The following is a 25,952-nucleotide window of genomic DNA, read 5'->3' as shown; positions in this document are numbered from 1 at the left end:
GATTAAGTGGCAGTATTACTGTATCCCCTTCTGACATCACAAGGGGAGCCAAATTTCAATGAGCTATTGTTTCACGTGTTTGCAGAGAATGCTTTACCAAAACTAAGTTACTGGGTTGTTCTTTTACACATTTTCTAGGTTGATAGAAGCACTGGGGACCCAATTATAGCACTTAAACATGAAAAAAGTCAGAATTTCATGATATGTCCTGTTTTAAAAATAGAATACTGCATAATAGAGGAATTATGGGATATGTTAATGTCCTGCAGCCGGTCTGTTATCTTGCAGGAAAACGTTGCAAGTTACAAAACAGTTATACAAGAGAATAACAACATCATTAACTTTCTTAATGGCAGACTGTCTTTTGATTTCTTTTACAAATTGGCATCAATAAAACCACCGAATTAGTCTTATTCCTGGTCCACCTTTCAGAGGAAACTCAGCTACATTATCTTTGCTGGATAGATGCATGTCAAAATGTTTTTTTTTTTTCATGTAGGTCCTAAGCAATAATAAATGAGGGCATGTTATATTGATTTCACAACTCGTACTACAATATGAAAAATTGGCGTAGGCGTTATTAGCTCACCAAATTACCAGGCTTTTTAAAAATAGCGTCTCTTTCTTCCTGTTCTCCCCTGTGAGCTATTTTTTAATGTTGTTCTTGTAATTTAACATCTTTACTCCAGAGCATTTCCTCTGCCGTCTTCCTTTTCCTTTCTTTTCCTCTAATGACTGTTTTGTAAAACTGTGCTGTTCGTCGGCCTGCAGGGGGATGAGTCCAAGTCAGGAGCCATCTGTCAAACATTCTGGAGAATGCAAAAACTTGTCACTATTCAAGCATAGATTCTGTTTCATTAAAAGGGTCATATGGGAAACAAAAGTTTTGCAAGCTTGATGTGCGGTACTATGAAAACATATTGTCACTTTTGGAACTGACTGAAACTAAGATGCAAAAATTTGTTCTGCGCATACTGCAGCAACCTTTGGGACATCAGACAGATGTTAAAGAAAGCGATCATTTACACAAACATGTGGATGATTCCTGGTTGGATAGACACTTATAGCCTATCCAGTCAAGGTGAGGTAGATCAGATAGATGCTATATGTGCGGTCCAGTAATTGCTGACTGTGGTGCATTACAGCATGGGTTGTTTGCCACAATGACCTCATTAAATGTTGTGGGTTTTCACTCACAGAAGTGCTATAATTGATTAAGTACACCTCAATTTAAAATAAATATATTCCTATGCTCACTTCATTTCAACTTAAAGGTGCAGTGTGTAATTTTTAGAAGGATCTCTTGACAGAAATGCAAAATAATATACAAAACTATATTATCAGGGGTGTATAAAGACCTTTTTATAATGAACCGTTATGTTTTTATTACCTTAGAATGAGACGTTTTATCTACATACACAGAGGGTCCCCTTACATGGAAGTCGCCATTTTGTGACGCCCATGTTTCTACAGAAGCCCTTAGCGGACAAACTTTTTTACTAAGTTGTCTCCTGACGATGACATGTTTTTCCGGTGGCAGCTATACCGTAGCTTCTCTATGCGTTTCAGAAGCAAGGGATGAGCCATTGGTTGCAATTCGCAACCTCACCACTAGATGCCGCTAAAATTTACACACTGCACCTTTAATGTATTACCAGACACTACACTCTAAAAAAATTCCTTGTTGCACTTACATTTTAAAGTTTAATAAACTTGAATTTACAATTGCAACTTCTTGACTAGTAAGCAGTTTCTATCAATTATAAAAAATAAAGATGAATTAGCTCAGTTATTTCAAATTTATAGTTCGCTATAAATTATAAAAAAAAAATTGATATTAGTAACTCCTCTCTAATCATGAAATGTAAAATTAATTGTAATTTCAAGTTGACTAAACTTAAAAAAAGTGCAACAACTCATTAAAATGAAATTAATAGGAATACCAAAAAAGTATTAAGAATTTGTTATGAGAGAAATTTAAGCTCTTTAAAAAAAGAATAAGTCTGTTCTTAATATACAATTCCAACTTTAATGTACTCGATAATAAATAAAATAAAAAACAGACATTACAAACATACAATCATTCTTTATCTTTTGGCAAATGTTCCCGTTTACATTACAGAGATTTCATTTCACATACATAAAATCACAGCCCTTCACCCACACACACTTCTAAATATAACATTTACAGAACATTGACAATTTTGTTGTTGTGATCATAAATGCTCTATGTAGCATTTTTTTACCAAAATATAAAGTTGTCCCAGTACAGAATAGATTGACAAGAAGAAAGTAATAGTGTCAAATAACTAGATAAAGAACACTTGGCTTTAAAAAAATGATTTTTAAACAGTAATTTATCAAATACATACAAAACCAAACACGACTTGTTTCTTTTGTAAATAGTTCAGTGTTGTGATTCAAGAGAAATGCAATATTATAGGACAAATGCACGCACATAAAAAATACATGCTTTAAGATCGTATCACGAGACCTGGACTCTCACGCGACGGGTGACGCAAAGAATCAGACATTCAGGAATGAAACGAGCATGCTATTCAATGGATTTTATTTTTTGGGGGTCGTTGTGAGAGAAGTCGTGAAACCTTTAAACTGCTTTGTGCTTATTCATTGTCAACTATTGCAAATAATATCGATTCATCTGCACACGTTAAAGTGAAATGCATTCCACCTGATAGAGGTATTAAGGTACTTTTCTATTTGCACTGAAAATATCTTGTGCTTATGATTTGCTTCTCTGTGCAAATGGATTTATTTCTTAACATTCCAGCATCGGCTATTTTCATGAACACACTGAGGATCTCAAATTCACATAATCTGCATGTTTTTAGACTGTGGGAGGAAACCAGAATACCAAGAGTCAACCCACACTGACACAGGGAGAACATGCAAACTCAATGCTATCTCATGGCAATTCGTATACGTATTTTATGAGGTGGCTAATTTGTATTAATTAGTACAATCACATTCGTACATTTTTGTACCCAATTGATGGTGGTGTTAGTGGTGGAATAGGGAGATGGTTTCGTTATTGTTTTTTAAAATGATAATCATACGTTTTTTTGCACAATTAAAGGTGCAGTGTGTAATAGGATCTCTTGACAGAAATGCAAAATAATATACAAAACTATATTATCAGGGGTGTAAAAAAGACCTTACACAATGAACCGTTATGTGTTTATTAACTTAGAACGAGACCTTTCTATCTACATACATAGAGGGTCCCCTTACATGGAAGTCGCCATTTTGTGCCGCCATTTTTCTACAGATTTTTTTTACCATGTTGTCTCCAATGATAACATGTTTGTCCATTAGCAGCTACCGTAGCTTTTCTATGTGATTCAAAAGCGAGGGGTGAGCAGTGGACTAAGCCGTTGGTTGCATTTCGCAACCTCACCACTAGATGCCGCTAAAATTTACACACTGCACCTTTAACTTCGTACGAATTCGTACAAATTAGCCAACCTGTAAAATATGGTAAACTTCACACAAAAAGACCTCCTGAACCAGGGACCTTCTTGTTAGGCAACAGTGCTACCAACTGAGCCATTGTGCTGCTCCCATGTAGTCATTTAAAGGCACAGTTCACCCTCATGTCATTCACATTGTGTGAAAATATAACCTTGATATCTTTAATATTAGGAGTAAGGTCATGTCAAAGATTAAAATCAAGGTTTGAAATCAAGCTTCGATGCTCCTAATTTCATAATAAGATTATAAGATTATGAGATTTTAGCCTGAAAGGGTCGCAATTATTTATGCTTTGTTCCTTACACAAAACTATAATTTGGCTTAAACATGGAGCCATATTGTCAATTCATGCTGTCTCCTTTTGCGCTGTGCATGCTCATACCATTGCGCTTCATTATGTTGTGTAAAAAAACTGCATACTAAATGACACACTGTAAATAAAGTCCACATTTTAAATTTTTGGTGAACTGCCCCTTTAAAATCTGCTATGTGGGTATGGTCTCTGAGTGTGCATCTACTGTTATTTGATCATAAATCATTAAGTTGGATAACAGTGCTTTAGGCCATAAGCCCACATGGGATGGTCCTTCCCAGTCTCCATTAAACAAGAGCTCTTAGAGTGGGATGTACAAGTTTCACGTGGTATTTTCTTTCATCTTTAAGGTTATCCACTGTCTTTTGATCATTAAATAAAGCTACCATAATTCTCAGCTATTACAATACCAAAAGTACTGCTATTGCAACCTAAGCGAGTTCAGTCACTGCTCCATAAAGCAACATCGGCTCTTACTAATCGACGTACAATTCAAAACTTTCAGGATAACTTAAATAGTAGCGCTAACGCTCTAATTAAAGGTGGAACTTCAAGTTCAAAAACCATGTACGATCAGATACAAGGAGAAAGTGACCTTATAAAGTAATTACAAACCAGCAGCCCCCCTTCCTTCCACCCACCCTATGCACTGACACCAGACAACATAATGACAGAAAGACAATGACTCGTTGAACGTCGCCTAGCAACAACAAGAACTAAAAATACATCGCTCTGTGCTTTTTCAATCTTGTATCATTGAAACGTCTGAATGTATAAATACACATATGCCGGTACAAATGTGGACCGTATGTACATCTGATCCACCCACTTCAACATCACACCGGATCTGAAGATGTGATCCGAAGGAAAAGAGTGGAAAACTTCGACACACTCTTAAAATAAAGGTCTTAAAAGGGTTCACGCACCAATGCCATTGCAGAAACAATTTTATAGCCATTTGTGCAACCATACAACAACTTATTTTTAAGAGTGTAGATGGCTGACTGTGGATTTGTTGATATTTTATTATTTATTTAAATGGAGGGTCCCCGAGTCTTTTGAAGGACATTTTCTCCTTTACAATTTACAAAAAAGCCGTTGGCCACCTACAGCTTGTGGTGTTCCTATAATTTTATTATGCTTTTTAATGTGAATGCATTTAAAAGTTTTAAGTACTGATGTGCTGGGAGCCCTAATAGTGAACAACAGCAAAATTACAAAATTATCCTACAGCTATATCCTATCACTTCCTGTAGCATATGTCCCAGGTTGTACCAAGCAGATGGCTGATAACTGGGACACTCTTGTAAACAATTATCTACAAACTAAAACTACTGTATCATTTTGCAAAGAGTGGCAAATAACAGAAAGAAAGATGAGAAAAAAATGAAATTCGGTAAACTAGTTTAGTTGGCTGAAAAAGGATCAACACTGTAAAATAATATGTAGAATAAAATTAAAACAACTTGGTTTTGCAAGTAAAATCAATCTACTATTTTAAGTTTTGACTGTAACAAGTTGAAACAAAGTAACACAAAAATACACTCACCTAAAGGAGTATTAGGAACACCATACAAATACTGTGTCTGACACCCTTTCGCCTTCAGAACTGCCTTTATTATACGTGGCATTGATACTGAAAGCATTCTTTAGAAATGTTGGCCCATATTGATAGGATAGCATCTTGTAGTTGATGGAGATTTGTGGGTGCACATCCAGGGCACGAAGCCCCCGTTCCACCACATCCCAAAGATGCTCTATTGGGTGGAGATCTGGTGACTGTGGGGGCCATTTTAGTACAGTGAACTCATTGTCATGTTCAAGAAACCAATTTGAAATGATTTGGGCTTTGTGACATGGTGCATGCTGGAAGTAGCCATCAGAGGATGGGTACATGGTGGTCATAAAGGGATGGCCATGGTCAGAAACAATGCTCAGGTAGGCCATGGCATTTAAATGATGCCCTATTGACACTAATGGGCCTTAAGTGTGCCAAGAAAACATCCCCCACATGTTACAACACCACCACCAGCCTGCACAGTGGTAATAAGGCATGATGGATCCATGTCCTGTCCTTGTTTATGATGGATTCTGTTTACGCCAAATTCTGAATCTACCATCTGAATGTCTCAATGTTTCCAGTCGTCAACTGGCCAATTTTGGTTAGCTCATGCAAACTGTAGGCTCTTTTTCCTATTGGTAGTGGAGATGAGTGGTACCCGGTGGGGGCTTCTGTTGTTGTAGCCCATCCAACCTCAAGGTTGTGCGTGTTGTGGCTTCACAAATGCTTTGCTGCATACCTTGATTGTAACGAGTGGTTATTTCAGTCAAAGTTGCTCTTCTATCAGCTTGAATCAGTCGGCCCATTCTCCTCTGACCTCTAGCATCAACAAGGCATTTTCACCCACATGACTGCCGCATACTGGATGTTTATCCCTTTTCACACCATTCTTGTAAACCTTAGAAATGGTTGTGCGTGAAAATCCCAGTAACTGAGCAGATTGTGAAATACTTAGACCGGCCCGTCTGGCACCAACAACCATGCCACGCTCAAAATTGCTTAAATCACCTTTCTTTCCCATTCTGACATTCAGTTTGGAGTTCAGGAGATTGTCTTTACCAGGACCTCACCCCTAAATGTATTGAAGCAACTGCCATGTGATTGGTTGATTAGATAATTGCATTAATAAGGAATTGAACAAGTGTTCCTAATAATCCTTTAGGCGAGTGTATATGTTGATTTGACAACATTTGTTTTTTACAGTGAAAGAGCATATAAAGAGAAAAATAATTTAGAGAGAGCAAACAAAAATTGAACAGAAGTTTAACTATACATTATACATTAGGCATGCGCATAAAGGGCAAAATGAATGACCTCAATAAATAGATGAAGCCCTGGATTAATGTGCTGATGTTGAGGGTCTAACATTTCACACGTAAAAAAAACAAGGTGTAATGAACAAAACAAGATATTTACAATTTTTCACTGCCTTTTTTTTAGTCAAGTGAAAACATCTAGAAAACAGTGTAAACTCAGTGACACGTCTACAGTAGTTAATGACTTTTATATCAAGGCATCCTTGTTGAGTTCCCACACAACCACATGATTCAATAGAAACGTGAACGTCAAAGAAAGTCCTAGAAGCTCACAGGACTGAACAAAACAGGAGATTGAAACTCCCGACTATGGCAGTGGCGACAGAAAATTCACTGTGCTTGAGTACAGCACGCTCTCATACATTAAGACACATTCATATGCACGACTGGCATATGACACACATACAGTCATACAATAGTTCTCCACGTAATACATAGTTGATCATAATAAATATCAATAAATATCACATGAATAAAAACACTGATACCTTGGTTCGTATGACACTGTCATCGATAAACTATTTCTTTTGGTCACCATTCAACTTCTATTACTAATGTTGTGCCATGCAAAATATGCATTTCTTGTGTTTTTATTAACTTAATACTGAGAAAATTTAGGAAAAAAACTATTTTTGTCCTCCCTACAATATCAATTGATTTTCAGTAGTATAATAAAAATAAAAATTCAGAAGAGCATTTTAAAAACGAGATCTACAACACAAGCACTTGACATAAAAAAAAAGATTAGAAGTGAATAAGGTGTGGTTTATAATGTGTTGGGATAGCTTTAAATATTTGATCTATGAAGGGCAGGACCATTGATCAAGAAGGTACGATGTAACTTCGAAAAGATGATGTGTATAGTTTTGAGGTGGGGCAAAATAATGTACGTATATAAAAAACTTCATTAGTGAGATATGAAGGGCTACAGTGAGCCAAAAGTAACAGGCAAGAGAAGAGCAATGTTTGTCTCCGGGGAAGGTGGAGGTGTGAAGCATGCCCAGATATCTGCAGTGGGAATGAGTTTATTGAAAGTGCCCGAGAGAAATGACAGAGTAGGGATTTCTGAGAGAATCTCGAAGTGAAGCTAAAGCGCCGTCCTTGAAAGAAACGAGTCTAATGCTGAAGGGGCTCTCTGGAGACTATTCTGGATAAGTGTCGCTGTGTCTCAATATCCAGGTGCTGACAGTAAAGATACTAAGTAAGATACTCCATCATCCTCCACCCAAGTGTTGGTGAAAGGTTGAGAGTTCAATTTGTACAACAATCATTTACAACCTAAACACTCAATTTAGACGTCTCATATGCACAACGATGAATGACTAGTGGATGTATACGGTGAGAAGTTTCTTATTGTTAGAAGCCAGGCACGTAGCAATACGCCTCGAGAGAGGCCAGCAGGATGTAGATGAGCCAGAGCGAGATGAACAGGAACACAGTGAGCAGCTTGGGGGTTCGCGGGCCACCCAGCTCGCCCCCGGAGACGGAGGGCCGACGGCGGTACAGAAGTATGACGACGCACAGCAATGCCAGGATGGTGAAGAGGGTGACGGAGAAAGCCAGCGAGCCGGGCGGGACCTCAAATTTTTTCCCCTGACTCTGCCAGTACACGGCGGCGATGGTCCACGCCACTCCGATTCCAAGGAAGACGTTTACTGCGTTACTACCCGTCACATTTCCGATGGACGCATCGGCGTATTGGTCCTGGATGGCTGCCACCTTACTGGCAAAGGTGTCTGTATATAAAGAGAGGGGGTGTGAGAAATGGCATTGCATTTGAGCTATACATTAGTATTAGTATGAGCATTTTATTACCTAATTACACAATGATCTACCAATTGGGTGATTCTCGCCAAATTAGACTTCATGAGGTGTCATGAAACATTTTGATAATAAGAAGCATACAGTTACAAACATCTCTTCGTGTACTATTTTGCGCATGATTTCAAATGACATCATACAAACCAATTTTGTTGTTTTTTCCACATTTAAGGGGAAAATTGTCATTACCGCAACGTGCCCATGACTGGATTTGGGTTCTTTGACATGGAAATATTTATAATAAAAAAATCTTAAAAATTAAAAGCTTCAGTGCATGTTATACTATAAACATTTACAGTAAAGAAATGTGGTATTTGGTGATCATTGATAAATGTAGTGACAAAAATAAGGAATATAAATGTGCCCAAGACCAATTTTATCATCCTCCGCAACAATTTTCAATCATTGTTTAAGCCTTTAAGGAACTAACATGTTCAAAAAAAAAATGTTGGAAGGGACATAATTGACTGTGACACTCAAGATGGCTACCAGGTAAGCAGTTCTTATTTTTTCCCTCCAGATAAAAGTTTAAATTTTGTTTGTCGTAGTACCTACAACTTTTTAGTTCTCATTACCGAAACATGCGTTTGTAAATGCATATATTTAATGTAATATCATGTTGCGGTAATGATAATTTTTTATAATGATAATTTTAATAATTCTATAGAAAATATTTTTTAAATCCTCTAAAAATAATGGTTATAGTAAGTTCAGACCTTAATCTTATATGTGCAAAAAAAATGGCTACAAGGGTTTTTAAAAATTCTGATGCTGGACACCTTTTAAATCTGGATTTCATGAGAATCACCCAATTGAACTACAGTATGTCATATAAAAACATCATCAGATGACAAGTACACAAACACACACTCACCGGGCACAGATGTACCCAAGGCCACAAACACCACGGCTGTGACGGTGTCCTTCAGGCCAACTGTACAACCAAAGTGAGATGCCAAATCTCCAGTGACGGCAGTCAGTACGCCGATGAGTGTGATGGACACGATAAAGCAGGCCCAGCCGTTCCAGTATTCGGTGGGCGGGACAAAGGCGAACAGAACCTTCCAGAACACTGTCAGGAAGTGCATGATGTAATCAAAGCATGAGGGCAAGCGCTCTTCTCCGCTCTCCTCCTCATCATCATCACCTGAGAAGGTAACCAAACAGTCAGCGAAAATAATACAATTAAAGGATAAGTTCGGTATTTTACACTTAAAGCCCTGTTTTCAGATTGTTTATGATGAAATAGAACGGTTTTGACTGAATTTGGACATATGATGCTGGCCCGAGAATTTTCAGTTTCTGTTCTATCACCCACTATCTCTACAATGGCTGCATGGGTGCACTGGAACAATCCTTCCTAAAATGCATTAAGCTTTCGTTTACAAAGACGTGTAACTCACGGAGTGGTCAGGGGTGTTCACTGATATGCTCACACAAAAATTGCTGCAAAAGATGCTTTCCAACAGGTGTTTTAGCATTCGTTGTAAACTTGTGGACCTATTTTTCCAAACGCCTCACACCCGTACATTCTTCCGCTGAGAGCTTGAATAATAGACACTCCAGCCCAGTTGATGGCGATAATCCACCTTTGCCAATTGCAAGAATACAAACAAAGTTCCCAGCGCAGAGTAATATCGTACCTCATAGCACATCTAATGCAAGTCAATGGAGTTGGACAAAAACTACGATAACACCTGTTGGAAAGCATCTTTTGCAGCGATTTTTGTGTGAGCATATCAGTGAACACCCCTGACCCCTCGGTGAGTTTCACGTCTTTGTAAATAAAAGTTTAATGCATTTTAGGAAGGATTGTTCTTGTGCACATATACAGCCATTGTAGAGGTGGGGGGTAATACAACAAACACCCGAAAGTTCTCGGGCCAGCATCATATGTCCAAATTTCAGCCAAACCCGTTCTATTTCATCATAAACAATCTGAAAACAGGGCTTTAAGTGTAAAATACCGAACTTGTCCTTTAAATAATAATAATAATAATGTACTGTGGTGCAAACTTAAAAGTGAGATATTCAGAAAATGTGTCAATTCTGTTGTCATCATTGTATAACCAAATGTGCACCTGTTTCTAATTTTAAAACAAATGTCAAATATGTCAGTTTTTATTGCGTCACAGGATGATTTGCTTTCATAGGACACAATGTTACATGAAATGTGTTATACAAATATCAACTACAGACAGATGTGTGTATTTATAGTAGAAAGTTACTGACCTGCACTGACAGTAACAGCACTTACGAACTGCTCTCTCCAGCTACTGCTGCCCACCACCAGCGCCAAGTTAGTCTTCTTTATTAGTTTGTCGACAGTATTCTGAACAAACACACACACACACACATGCACATACAGAAGATAAACCAAAGCCATCCTCTCCAATGTGCCCTTGTATTAGACAAGCCATGGATTTAATATGACTGTCTCATAGCCTAAAAAATAGAGTTACCAACTAAACTGATTTCAACTGAGTGGGTGTAAGAGCACAGCCCCATCAGAATTTCATTTTCTCAAATGTCATTTGGCTGTTCGTATTTAGCAATGTGTCCGCCTCAAATCTCTTCAAAATCCTGACCTCACTGACCTGCTGCATTGAAACTGTCATGATGGGAATAAAGAGGGAGGAAGCATCTTAGAAATGCAAATGAGAAGAGGGGCAAGTACGGCCCACAGGATTTACCTTAAATTCATAGGATTCCTCTATGACCACCTCTAGCTTAGTGTGTTCTCCTAGACTCGGGCAGCCCATCTTGGCCACTTCTTCTTCCTCAGCCCCCACAGCTGGCTTGTTATCATTCGAGTCTCCTGTCAGTGGATGACACATTGAAAATCTACTAAGCTGTATAGTATTTTGACAAAGTATAATTTATGGAAGAATGAATTTACTTGCATTCATGCAAAACTGGTATGTACTGCTTTTATAAATAACATGCAACATGTATGATGAGTTGAAGGAAGAACAAGAATTAGAGCAGTACGTACATTATTAATAAACAGAAATGGCCTGGAGATATTGCTCCGATATGGCTGCTTGCGCTGATACCAGTTACTGCCTGTTCATGTCTTCCATTATAACAAGTCACCCATTATATGTTCCCCATTGACTCTCATTATTTACGCGATGAAACCTTTCAGATTTGTTCTTTAATTATTCAGGGATGGATGTGGAAGCTAATAATACAATATTAAACAGAGACACCCTTGTGTATTCTTATACAACGGCACGGAGAGTTTTGCAAATGCAGTGTTGATGTCAGATAGCTGGAACTTCTACTGACCGTGTTTCTGTCCAATCTCCAGCAGTATCGGCTCTCCCAGGTGGATGGTGAAGGTTTTATTCTTCTCGTATTCCTCATCGTCTATGATCTGCACTTCCAGGATCTTCCTGTGATGGGCAAAGACGGAAATAAAATGGATATTTACCATAAAAAAACAAGGCTGAAAAACATATTTATGAAACACAAGCAGAACAGATGTCTATGTAAGTCATCCAGGAAATTGGAGATTGTCAGTTTACCTAACAATAGACTTATGAATCACACACATTAAAAAAAGTTATGGACTGCAGGCTCCTCCCAAATCCACTCTTCAGAACTACATTTATAGGTATATATTACACTGTGGAAACCCTTGTTAGCAGAAAGTTCATGCATCTGGAGTCCAGTAATGTTCAGAGAAGCACAAAAGCAGAAGAACTTAGAGAGATACAAACCACAGCAGCTCTGAGTTTCACTACAGTATAATGTTTGTGTGCCAAGGGAGCAGGTGGTTAACCATGGCTAATCAGCATTTGTCATTATTAGCTCACACAACACTTGTGGTCATGGTTGATAAACACTGATTTAAAAAGTTGTACAACAAGGAGACACAGTAGAGAGAGAGGGAGAGAGAGAGAGAGAGAGAGAGAGAGAGAGAGAGAGAGAGAGAGAACGAGAGAGTTTTCCCTCGTACAAAAATATAATTTTGGTTCCAAAATATGTGAACCTGCATGTGAAAAGTCATTTTTTACTGTATTTTTACTGAGAATTACTGTACTTTACTTTTAAAGTAGTTTACTGACTAACTGTTTTCTACACACTATAAAAATGCTGCATTTTTGTCAAATCAAAATATAAAGAGTTTGGTTCCAAAACGCGATATTACCAATTTTTTCAATTCTTCACTTTATGCAAAATCCGATATCCACCATGTTATTCTGTCATCTTTTCTCCCTTTCTTCCAAAACGTGATAAGCGGCGGTCCTCCTTCTCTGCAGAATGCAATAAATCCGCTCAACAAATCACAGCACACCATTCCACGCATTGTAAACAACAATGGAAGCGCTTTAAATACACACAGAATCCTAGTTTTCCTCATCTACTTTGTACTTTGTGATCAACAAACAAACAAAAACAAAATGATACTTTTGATGGCATTAATAAACCTGTGGTGGTTTTCTGTGGCGGGGAAGAAACGTAAGCCATCAAAATCGAATAATTTATGTCAGAGGCACTCTGGCGAAGGAAAAATGCCATCTGTTGCTTGTTCTCACACGACAGCATCAAGCTTCTGTCATGCTAACACATTGACCCCAGGGGATCTTATGAAAAACTTTACATTATTTTACTTGACGTCAACGAAAATCGAGCAGGACCAAAAGATTTTACAGCTGATCGATGTCAAAAAAGTTCAGGGATGACGTCCCAAGGATGACAGCAGGAATGACATTAATGTTATTAATATGACAAAGTAAGTGTTTTCATTAATGCCATTCATGTTTTGATTTTTATTCAGTGTATACCACTAGTCAACTAAATGAATATAACATGACAAAGATAAATGCACATTTATATATTGATTGAATAGATTTATAGCTTTTTGGAGAAAAAAAACTGGTCATGGATTTATTGCATTTTGCAGAAAAAATAATCAGTTTTTATAATAAATCTTTGAAAATCTAATTATGAATTTGAATTTTTAATGTTATTATAACCTAAAGATGCTATGTGAACATTTGTAACGGAAAATAGTTGTTTTCATCTTGTCACTTTCTTGGTATAGAAAACACATTGTTACCGAAATTTGTCATAGTGAATTATTGCGTTTTGGAACCAAACTCTTCATATATTTTTATGTTACTATAACTTAAAAAAACAAGTTTAAATTGTTTAAAATTTATTTTTTAAGTTATGTCAACTTATCACAAGTCAAAACCTAAATTATTAGGTTGAACTGACTTGCAAAACTGCATTTTTTACAGTGCATAATATAAAGAACATTCAGTGAAAATATAACTTTGATATCTCTCATATGGACTGAGTAAGGTCATGTCAAAGATGTGAAAACAGTCGAACAATGGCTGAAATCACACTTTGATGCTCCTTATCCCAGAATTTGATTTGAGATTTTAGCCTGGTTTTCACAGGCAGGGTCACATGATACTTCAAATATAATTTATTTTAGAGGACAGGCTTTATAGGAGTCTTTATGCCATGCATATTCTTACTGTGTAAAAGGTCACTTTTTACAAGTAAAAGCGAAGCAAGGCGCAACAGAAAGAGCTATAAAGTATTACATTTATTCAGCAGAAATCCACAGTTTTAATCCTAGGAAATGTACATTTAATCTATAAATTGTATGAATATTTACAGTCCAGTAAATGACCTCTGCATATCAAGCACTGAGCTACTGTACAGGAAAGCATTGCCACACAGCATATGTGGGAAATAAAGTCTGTCTGCGCATTAAAGCAAACAGAGTAATAGAAGGCAACTGATCACAAGACTTACGTGAATGAATCACTGATAATTATAGCTAATGAATAATGAAAAGAGACAGACCCAAAGGCAGTTTCAAATATCAAACAGAAAAAAGTATTCGTAAGGTCTCACACATACACACAACTCAACTCTTTTTTTTTGCACCGTAATCCTCTATTGGATGTTACGACTAATCTTCTCTTTGCCCACCAGTCTTTGTTTTGCTTTGCAGTCTTTATTAGCTTGAATTGTATGTGTGTAATTAAATCCTTTAGTACTACAGTACATGCCTTCTTTTCTTTTAACCCCCCCCCCCCACCTCGATCTACTCCAATGAACCTGTAAACATCTTAACTGCAATGTATAGTAAGTCGTAATGTCATACAATAAATGCTAAATAAAGACTTGAAGAATACATATGGTTATAAAAATGAACTTTTTTACTAAAATCTAGATTTGATTTATGTTAAAGATTCCTACACTGTAAAAAATTGCTGCAAGTATGCAGCTGGTTGCCAGTAACTTACTGTAGAAGATAAAGACTGAAAATGTTTTATGTTCATTTAACTTTGAACAAACTGTTGCCAGTAAATAACAAAAATGTAAAATCTACAGTAAGTTACTGGCAGCCAGTTGCCAGTAATACCCAGTAATACTGTAATTTCTACAGAAATATTTTACAGTGTAGAGATAATGGTGCTTAGAATAGCAACATCATGGATTCGAATGTGAACATGCAAAAAAACTGATATGAAATGAATACTTTGAATCAAAGTGTCTGTCAAATGCATATAGTATTATACTACAGTATAAAGTACATAAATGAAAAACTGCATGTCTACAGTATCCCTGGCCAGCCAACCATGTGCCATGACTGGATTTATACCAACTATTATAATGTTGTCAATAAACTGATCCAGCTACTAAAACTGCTAAAATCAGGTATAAAGAGAGCGTTTTCATTCTGGTGGTTTTGGCTTGAAGGCTGGTAAAGGCCATCAGGAGACAGAAATATCCCACTGGACACCAACACAGGGAGAAAAAACAGACGACATTTAGGAAAAAGCCAACTATGATACCAGACGTTCACATTAACGTCAGCTCACTGAACAGGTACCTTAATCCCACACCGCACCTTTCAGCTGTAATGACAACTATTAGTCAGTGAGGCGAAGTCGCCCCTCCATCTCAAAGAAAGAAACAGATGTGCGCAAACAAAAACTAACAAGGGACTTTAATGAGCTTTGAAATCCACACAGCTGCTCTCTTCCGAACCTATCCGCTTCACGGTTACATACACAGCCCGTATGTATGCATACAATATGCGCAAATGCTAATGAGTATAAAACACGCAGCAGTAAAAATGTTGATAATGTTTCCTGTGCAATTTAGTGGAAACAAGAACTGGAAAAAAATCACATATATACATACTATGAAAATATTTTCTTTATCCGCTGGATTCTCTAAAGAGGGTCTTTATGGAGCGTGTGTGGGTTGCAAAGTTGCCAGCGTGAGCAAAGGAGGCGAAACATTAAAAGCCCGGTTTAAATGAGTCATTTAAAGCACCTTCAGACACTGCATCGCAGGTAAGATTCTGATGCCCTCGCAGTAACGCAAGGACATGAGGCAGGTGTACGCATTGCATTGTGTAGGAACCCGAATCCGCTAAATTACAGCGTTGGCATGGCAACAGGTAGCAAGGATTGATAAAAGTATATGCCTTAGGCAATGTAACAAAAGAGATGGAGAGAGAGAAGAGGAGGACAGGGGTGGCATGTAAGTAAAAAGGAGGAGGGCTTAGAAAGAAACGTTTAGAGACAGAAAAGCAAAGGTGATAAAATCGTGTTTTCCTAAATGAAATGGTCGCATGTTAATAGATGCATTAATTTGCTGCATGCATTAATCTTACAAATGCTAAGGGTAAATAAAACAGACAGGCTATCAAAGAAAGCGCTACAAGCATAAAGAAAGAAAGATCAATCTTTCCCTTTTTATATATTCTCTTGCTGAAATACACACACACACACACACACACTGGCAGAAATCCTGTAGACAGCGTCATATAAGACTACACTCAACAGCCGTTTATAAAGCGCAGTTTACTTACATCACACATTTGTGACCCTGGACCAGTCATAAGGGTCAATTTGAGATGTATATTTTATTTGAAAGCTGAATAAATAATGTATGGTTGATGCATGGTTTGTTAGGATATGACAATATTTGGCCGATATACAATTATTAGAAAATCTGGAATCTGAGGGGGTAAAAAAGAAAATCACCTTAAAAGTTGCCCGAATGAAGTCATTAGCAACTGCATCCACTCACAAAAATAAAGTTTTGATATACTTCCGATAAGAAATGTACAAATTATCTCTGTGGAACGTGATCTTTACATAATATCCTAATGATTTTTGGCATAAAAAATCGATTATTTTGACCCATACAATTTATTTTTGGCTTTTGTCTCAAATATGCTACTTAAGACTGGTTTTGTGGTCCAGGGTCACATTTAAAGGAATATTCAATTTTCTTAAAAGAAAAATCCAGATAATTTACTCACCACCATGTCATCCAAAATGCCGTTTCCTTGTTCAGTCGAGAAGAAACTACGCCTTTTGAGGAAAACACTGCAGGATTTTTCTCATTTTAATGGACTTTAATAGACACCAACAATTAACACTTAACTCAACACCCAACAGCTCCCTTCAACGGAGCTTCAAAGGACTACAAACAATCCCAAACAAGGCATAAGGGTCTTATCTAGCAAAACGATTGTCATTTTGGACAAAAAATAACAAATATACACTTTTAAAGCACAACTTCTCGTCTAGATCTGGGCGTGATGCGCCAGGTGACCCCACACAATACGTCATGACGTCAAGAGGTCACAGAAGACGAACAATATTTGACAATATTTGGACCGGACCTAGACGAAAAGTTGTGGTTTAAAAGTGTATATTTGTTATTTTTCTTGTCAAAAATGACAATTGTTTCGCTAGATAAGACCCATATGCCTCGTTTGGGATTGTTTATAGTCCTTTGAAACTCTGTTGAAAAAAAACTGTTACGTGTTGAGTTAAGTGTTAATTGTTGATGTCTATTAAAGTCCATTAAAATGAGAAAAATCCTGCAATGTTTTCCTCAAAAAACATAATTTCTTCTGGACTGAACAAAGAAAGACATCAACATTTTGGATGACATGGTGGTGAGTAAATTATCTGGATTTTTCTTTTAAGAAAATTGAATATTCCTTACATTTAAGCTTTTATAAACTCATAGTGCACACCACATTCTCTATATATACACAGCGTCCTGGACACCAATACGTTGCAATATTTCATAATAGATGAATTACTTTTTGGCTATCTGGGCATTTCGGTAGAGATCAGGTTAGGATCAAGTTTTTTCTGTTGTTTTACAGCACACCATGAGTGTATAGAATTGCTTGCTGTTTGCTTAAGGCATCTAATAAAGCATTTGGATCTAGAAACGCTGGCGTGTGACATCAGACTTAACAAGCAGATTTTATATTGGACATCAGGGGTGCTAAACTCTTTACAGGTACAACAAAATACAAAGAAATTTGCAAACTAAAGAAGGAGGAAGAAATACAGGCAGACAGATCTCATGAGGTGGCGGTGATTAAATGACCTGCAGGTGGAGCTGTTTGTGTTGTGGGTCAGTAAGAGGGTCAGCAGACATCTGCACTGGACAAACGTGGGTGAAACTGGATTGCTGCTTAGCTTCAGGCCAAACACTTCTACAACACACACACACACACACACACACACACACGCGCGCACACAACATTATCATTCAACACACAAACTGTGCACTATTTAAGGGGACGGTCACTTTAGACATTATCAAGTGCATTCATTTAATCTCATTAACCGTCCTGATATGCATCACTATCCAATCCCTTTATTTGCGCTAAATTAATTCCCGGATTTCACCAGAAGATGAAAACTGCAGCTCTTCCAGCGCACTCATGTTGCGTCTGAAACAGTTTACTTTCTTAGTAATATATTTCTTATATATATTTCTTGGGGCGGGGCACTTCAAATGTATTCACCCTGGGGCACTACACTGTGCTAATACGGGCTTGCATAAAGTTGACCTGTTCTCAACTTTATCGCATCGCTGGACACGCCATATCCGGCCAACACTGTCACGCCAGAAATCACCAGCTCTCCATTAAAATGAAAGGACTTATGTCGCTTTATTGCTGCTTGTCGCTTCGCTTGTAATGTGAACGGGGCATTAGTGAAATAATGTCTGGAATAGTAAATTAAAGGGATAGTTCGGCATTCATCATTCAACACACAAACTGTGCACTATTTAAGGGGACGGTCACTTTAGGGTGGACATTATCAAGTGCATTCATTCAATCTCATTAAGCGTCCTGATATGCATCACTGTCCAATCCCTTCATTTGCACTAAATGAATTCCCGGATTTCACCAGAAGATGACAACTGCAGCTCTTCCAGCGCACTCACGTTGCGTCTGAAACCATTTACTTTCTTAGTAGTAGGCGAAAAGCAGTTTAATAAGGTCGTTAGGAGGTGTTCCTAATTCTGGTTGACCTAGTTCTATTAACAAATGAGTAAGCGTCCTCTCAATGATAAAATGATGATGCTTTACTTTCATTGGTACAGTAGTTGCTTCCAAAAGTCACTCATCATTTGCATGAAGTCAGGGCCCGATTATCCATAAACGGGATTGGGCGAGTGCTCTGGGGCACCAGGCAACAGGGGGCCAACAATGGCTCCAGACTGCAACCAAAATGATTTTTTACAAGTACTCACGCACGTGCAGGCACTCGTGACAAAAATACGGAATGCGTGATCGTGTTTTAACCGCTCAATTGCATGACGTGTATATTGTTTAATGTCACCATGCACTCAGTTGAATCTACTGATGGGTCAACGTATAGGAGTAGCCCAGGTAAAGTCAACACATCTCACTCAGAACCACGAGAAGTTTAGAATTAAACATTGCAGAGATTAGAGATAAAGAGAGAGGGAGAACTTCTAGCCTACATTAACACCAAAAACATTGTAGATGAGCATAAGGTTTTAGACATCAGTGCCCAGTTAAGGAAAATTGGATAAAATACGAGAAATGTGTAAAGGATACAAGTATGTATATTGCCATGCCACTTATCTCATTACAGTATGCCATCTGGATATAACTTATTATATATGTATGTATCTCATGCCTAGAATTAGTTAAGGGGATTGTATGATTCTTTGGATTATAACTGGAAAGTTTCATCAGATGTGCAGCAAATGCAGAGAGTCTATTCAGTATTTTGCAGTGATGCAGTTATTTTGGGAAAATGTGAATAATTACATTGCAGACTGATTTAAGGTGTGCCCTAAATTTTCTGCTGGCTCTCCTAAAATTTTCAGCCAGGGAAAATGCAGTGCTCCTAAAAATAAAAAAGTTAGTCTGGAGCCCTGAATGACTAGAGAGTTAATATATCCGGCCAACACTGCCACGCGTGTTGCCAGAAATCACCAGCTCTCCATTAAAATTAAAGGACTTATGTTGCTTCGTTGCTGCTTGTCGCTTGTAATGTGTACAGGGCATTAGTGAAATAATGTCTGGAATAGTAAATTAAAGGGATAGTTCGGCCAAAAACTACATTAAACGCATGATTTACTCACCCCAAAGTGGTCTGAGATGCATTTGTTCATCATTTTTCAGACAAACACATTTTCAGTTATTTTAGAAAATGTTTTAGATCTTTCAGTTAATCAAATGTAAAGTTACTGGGTCCATGTCCTTCAAGTCTAAGAAAAAGGGCATCCATCCTTCACAAAATAAATCCAAACGGCTCCACGATGACAAACGAAGGCCCCCCGAGGGCAATCCGCGCCGTTCTGTTGTAGAAATATCCACATTTAAAACCCCACAAACGAAAATAACCAGCTTCCGGTAATGTAGCCATCCCAGTCGCGTCCGCACTCAAGATGAGAGCTTTACGCAGCTTACGGAGGTTTCTTTCTCTGCTGGTGCTCTGTGCCCCCGCCCTCCGAATTTGTCATACGTCACTAAGACAAGTGCATACACTACGCTAATACTCTCTCCTGAATACAGAGGAGTCCAAGATGGTGGCGCTACCGTAAACTAGACATTTTCGTTTATAACGTTATAAATATGGATGTTTCTACAACAACACCGCGCAGATTACCTTCAGAAGACACCTATGTTTATCATCCTGGAGCCGTTGGGATTTTTTGGGGAAGGACATCTAATTTTTTGGACTTGAAGGAGGTGGACCCCATATCCTTGCATTTTATAAACGGAAAGATTTAGGACATTTTCTAAAATAACTGAAAATGTGTTTGTCTGAATAATTATGGACATATGCATCTTGGACGGCTTCAGGTTGAGTAAATCATGGGTTTAATATCATTTTTGGCCGAACTATCCATTTAAAGGTATAGGGAGGGATTTCAGACACAGCCGTGGTCTTTTTGACACCATGAACTACATTTCAAGTCTAATGATAGTTGTGTGAAGAAGAGACTGAAATGTAGTCATTATTCACTGATAATCTTCTCTTACAGCTCTCAAATCATATCAACACAGTCAGAAACCAATGGGGTATGATGGTTATGATGTCAAACATACAGTTGGATATCTAATGGCATCATATTTAAATTAATCATGAATTAGTTCAATGCAACACCGGATCAGTTTGGAAAAGATGACAGAATCCAAATTTTCAGTAATGAAAATTAGCCGCCAACATCCACCAGCCACCTCAAACCATTCATAGATGAAAAGCTTTCTGTTTTCGCTGCCTTCCCAAATTCTCTTCCATTTTCCTTCTTGCTCCGTCTCCGCTGTAAAGATTTTCTGGTCTGTGTGTGAAGAGACAAAGGACAGCGCGGTCTGAAGCATCGCTTTATCATGCAAATGGAGGAGCTACAGTAGTAGCGGCTGACAGTGGACCTACGCTGTAATCCAGTGAGGGTGAAACGAAGCATTGATAGTGAGCGCTCACAAACAGGGTCTAACAACCAAGAGAAAATCCTTAAACTTGTTTACAGCCAGAGTTTCTAAATACAAAACACCAGCCATGGCTTTTGATATTGTAATGAACAACACAGACCACTAAACTAATTTCTCAATTTCCAATGTGCACAAGTGGGAGTATTTTTTCTACATAAATACATTCTGCAAATGTCAGAAACCATCTAACAAAAATGTCTCTCTGGTTTAATAAATACATGATTGATGCGATCAACCACACTGCCCCGCAGAGGACAGGCAGGTTCAAAGAAAAGATGGATGATCTGAAGACAGTTTGAAATCTGTCTCACTCTGATCCCCCGCAACACAGTTCGGCTTGTTTGATGTGGGGCTTAATGAAGCACATCTGGATTACCTATGGTTCCAGATGTTAACTGGTATAAGCATTGGCATGCCTTCCTCACCTTCCTTAACCCTGATCTCTGTATAAACTGCTGACAAGCTGGTCTTATGAGATGGCACGGTTTTATTTTTTCAGCACTCATTAGGGCATCTCTTCCACTCATTCATTAACTATTGATCGTGTTTGGCCCTGATGGTAATCTCTACAACAATAACATTACTTGATAGCCCTTAGATTTTGTTTTCTCAAGGCTGTGGTGAGCCTTGCTTTAATGAATATAAGTGACTGCTGTAGATAAGCTTATTATGTCTGGTTACAATGCTGGGGATGGTTTATTACTGCTGAGAGACAACTTATAGGTTCTAGAAACTGCTGTCCTATTAGGTAAAGGTAGCTAGATGAAGCATTATTTAGTGGGAAGGACTGCTGTTGCAGTTTAGGCCTGGGAGTAAAAATACAATAGCATTGCCAGAGCTAAAGATCATGTATATAGGGTTTATAGTGAGAGACGCACATGCTTTTAAACTGCATCAAACATGTCAGTTGAAGCATTTTAAAGTGTCTGAGACAGATGCAAAAACACAGAGCACACTACAAGTTCAGTTTATCAATTAAAATTCAAGACAACTTGAACAACATGCAGAGCATGAGAAAGACATCGCAGCGATTATGATACGAAGTACTTGTCTGCTTTATGCACAAGCGGGCACAGTGAGAGACTCTTTAGCGCTGCATCTTATGTCATAGATGAGAAGAGGAACGATGAAGAGTGATGCCAGTGTCTGGCAACAAAAAAATTCTCATCTCACATCATTTGCATGTGTTTCTAAACCTTGCTAATGTTTAAATTCAAACAATTTGTGCTAAAGTGCAAAGAAGTTTGCTTGGTGAAAATTACATATTGTGTCTTTAACCCTTATATTATGTTCCGGGTCAATTTGACCCGTTTTGATATTTAAGATATTTAGGAAAAACCAGTTAACTTGTGATTTTATTCTTGAAATTTTGTGACTTCTTCTAGCCTGACGTTGTCATACTCAATTCTAGTCAGAATTTGAGTCTGATACCGCTCCATTGAGCTATAATTATGAGGCGTGTCTCAACCGAAAAATGCCTCTGCACTCAATTGGATAGACCTACGACCAATCAGAGCAACGGAGTGTGTGACGTACGTTACGTCTTTTACAGCCTGACCGAACTGCTAGTTATTTCGCAACAATGACACTAACATTGTGATTATACTGAGTTAGCGAATGTACATCAACACCTATTATGTTTACAACATTTCGTTTATATCACAACATGAAGTATTTACTAAGTCATAGAGTAAGACTATCTCTTACCTTTTGTACGTTAGGTGAACTTCATCCACGACAATACCCATTACGTTTGCTTGAAAATATTGGAGCCTAGCATGTCCCTCACTTATTCAGCAACCACGATTCCGGGCTTCCGAAAAAAAGCTGGCAACGACCGCTAATTATATCCATCTCGTCGTGCACGCTGAGCTGCATCGCCGTGATAACGTTAGCCATTTCAGTTGCGACCAACTTTTGCCGAATAGGAAGGACTGCAAAAACATCAACAAATGCCCTGCTCACGTTTCTCTGTTCCTCTTTTAAAATCAATGCTCTGTCGATATCTTTTAGAACAGACTCAATGTCAGAATCCACACATCTGAACTCTACAGCAGCAGCCATTCAACACACGCGCTCTTTGGTGACGTGGTTCATTACGTTACTGTTGATTATCTGTCCATCATCGTATAAAGCCCGCCCTCACAATTTGATTGGTTCGACCAGCATTTGTCCAAGCATAGTAGCTCCTCAACGGAGAAACGCCAGACCGATCTTCCCGTTTTCACATTCTTGTGGGCGGGGCTAAGATCGGCTGGCACCCAGGCTAGACTTCTTCTCATTTATGGTCATGAACATGCATGCAAAGTTTGGATACGCTGATATGTTTTGAAGACCACCGAAATAATTTAGTAACGATTTTTATGTTCGCGGGTCAATTTGACCCGCATTTTTTTGTTTCAAGGAAACTGCATAGACACAAATTAAATACATTTATTGTGTATATGTTGGTGTTTTACTACAGTAAAAAGGGAAAAGTGAGCTTTTCCTCACTACAACATTTGTTAAAACAAACATGTTAAAAATTGTGCTTAAATGCATTTTAAAAATTTGTGTGACAAATACTGATACTAAAATGTTCCTGTTCACAATTCCTTCTTGTTTTTCCTTTAAAAAAACTTTAAAGACTTCGTTCATCCGTGCAATACAAAAGATTCTGTTTTGATCATGTCTGACCTGTTTTTCTTTCTTTCTGAAAATACTGAAATTCTTTGAATGACATTAGCTAAAAACGCATATAAATTGTTGCAGTAGAATAGATCCTGGTTGTTTCATCTTTTGGTGTTAAAATTGCATAGAGAAAGTCTGAGTATCGTATAACAATATCACATGCTTATTAAGAAGCAAGACGGAGATAGATAAAGAGAGAGACAGAAAAGGAGGCTAAGAGTATGTGGGGCTTTAGGGATCAGCTCAGTAACAGAGACGAGACTCATAATTACAGGAGTGAGAAAGAGAGATCTAAGATATGATAAGATGAAGAATATAATTAATTTGAACACTGTTCTCTCTGGCATTGGAATCATATACCTCTGTAACCCCTAATTGTTTAACTTTAATCATGTGGGTGAAAACCAGGCAGGGGTAAGAAAAGACCAGAATAAATGAGATGGAAGGCTTTAGTGGTGCAACTATTAATGTATATCCATCCATCATCACTTGCTAGTGTTATGGAAAAATGTAAATCACACACTACACTCCTATAATATCTTATTAACACATTGGAAATAGGGATGGCTGCTGTAATAATCGTATAAGGGTTGTGCCTTTTTAAGTAAGTAATAAGAGCATGCACAATTGTGTTATTGGGGCATTGTATGTATATACGTGCAGTTTATTAGGTTTCTAAACCAGTGCCAAACACAAGGGATAGGCTTAAAAAATTAAATGAATGAGAAATCATCTCTAGTAAACTGAAATGGTCTATTTGTGACCTACAGAACTGAATAAGACTCAAATAAGTGTATATAGTGTTATTTTGACATTATTGTGTATGCTATGCAAAAACGTACAAAAGCTGTCACTGGGACGGTACCCTTTAAAAAGGTTCTAATATGTACCATTAAGGTACCAAAATATAGTGGTACCAATACATACCCTTGGTGTACTAATATACAGCCTTTAGGTACAAAGGTGTACTTTTATAAGCCCCCCCCCCCCAGTGACAGCTTTTGTACCCCCCTTTTTGTACCCTGGGGCGTAGTTACCTCAAATACTACATATCAGGTTTCTCCAACATTTTTGTGAGCGAGGGCAACCACAATGGATAAAACAATCTGGAGGGCTACTTTTTTGATATAGTCAAAACTTTTTTGTTTTACTTGTTGGTGTGTTTTATCATTGTTTAAAATGTTAACATACATAAAATAGCCAAGCGAATATGTAATAAATAAAACTTGAGGCTATTTATAGAATGTGCTTTGGGCATCCTGGTGCCCGTGGGCACCTTGTTGGAGTCCACTGCTATACATTTTATCAGTGCTCTACCAGTTACAAGAACAAAGGAATACACTGTAAAACAGTAATACTGAATAAAAGTGTGCACTCAATACAAAAATGCAAAACAACATTCAGTAAAACATGATAATGTGTTTGTGTTCTAGTGCAAATGTATTTTATAATGGCACTATTGCCCCCAAATGAAAGCCAAGAGGAATGCGCCAAATTAAATTATTTATTTGTATCATATATTTGCTTTGTCAGTGTTAGCCTATCGCAGGAGCAATGCAGGAATCACTATTGGTTTGAGAGTAACATGCTTGTCCCTGGACGCTCATTATAAGCTCCTGTGAACTGCATCACAGCACAACATGCTGCATCTAATTTCTGCACCACAGGTTTATGCACACATGGATTGCTGCCACCAGGGAAATACAAATAACGCTGGATAAACAACTGCGCGGAAAAGCCACGGATGTACAAAACGGCAACTCTGTTTCACACGCTGGCATGTAGCCTCAGTGTCGTAAAAGGTCCAACCAACGCGCTGACACATAAAGCATTTCTGTGCATTAAATAGATGTGTGGGTGTCAGGATGCGTTGCGGAGCATGAGTGGGTTTGGGGGGAGCGAGCGGGCATGCAAATAAGTGGTACGGTGACTTATAGATGCAATTTATACAGGCTGCTAACCACACCCAGACAGACGACAAAACTGTGTTAAAATATG

The 25,952-nt window shown here is 38.0% G+C and overlaps 1 protein-coding gene across 1 annotated transcript in view; it reads right to left on the bottom strand.

Moving 5' to 3' along the window:
- Nucleotides 1–7,578: 7,578 nt before the first annotated feature.
- The window catches only part of slc8a4a (solute carrier family 8 member 4a), a 63,819-nt gene continuing 45,445 nt past the window's right edge, over nucleotides 7,579–25,952 (bottom strand). Inside the window, exons 5-9 of the mRNA XM_055180088.2 lie at nucleotides 11,795–11,901; nucleotides 11,197–11,321; nucleotides 10,736–10,835; nucleotides 9,378–9,650; nucleotides 7,579–8,418 (exon numbers count right to left, since the gene is read on the bottom strand). Of these exons, the coding sequence (XP_055036063.1) occupies nucleotides 8,039–8,418; nucleotides 9,378–9,650; nucleotides 10,736–10,835; nucleotides 11,197–11,321; nucleotides 11,795–11,901 (985 nt within the window). The 3' untranslated portion in view covers nucleotides 7,579–8,038. The remainder of the gene's footprint in view (nucleotides 8,419–9,377; nucleotides 9,651–10,735; nucleotides 10,836–11,196; nucleotides 11,322–11,794; nucleotides 11,902–25,952) is intronic.

Source organism: Misgurnus anguillicaudatus, chromosome 9 (assembly GCF_027580225.2).
Source record: "Misgurnus anguillicaudatus chromosome 9, ASM2758022v2, whole genome shotgun sequence".
Classification (NCBI taxonomy): domain Eukaryota; kingdom Metazoa; phylum Chordata; class Actinopteri; order Cypriniformes; family Cobitidae; genus Misgurnus; species Misgurnus anguillicaudatus.
Note: the sequence above shows the minus strand (reverse complement) of the source record. Positions and strands in the feature narration are given on the sequence as shown.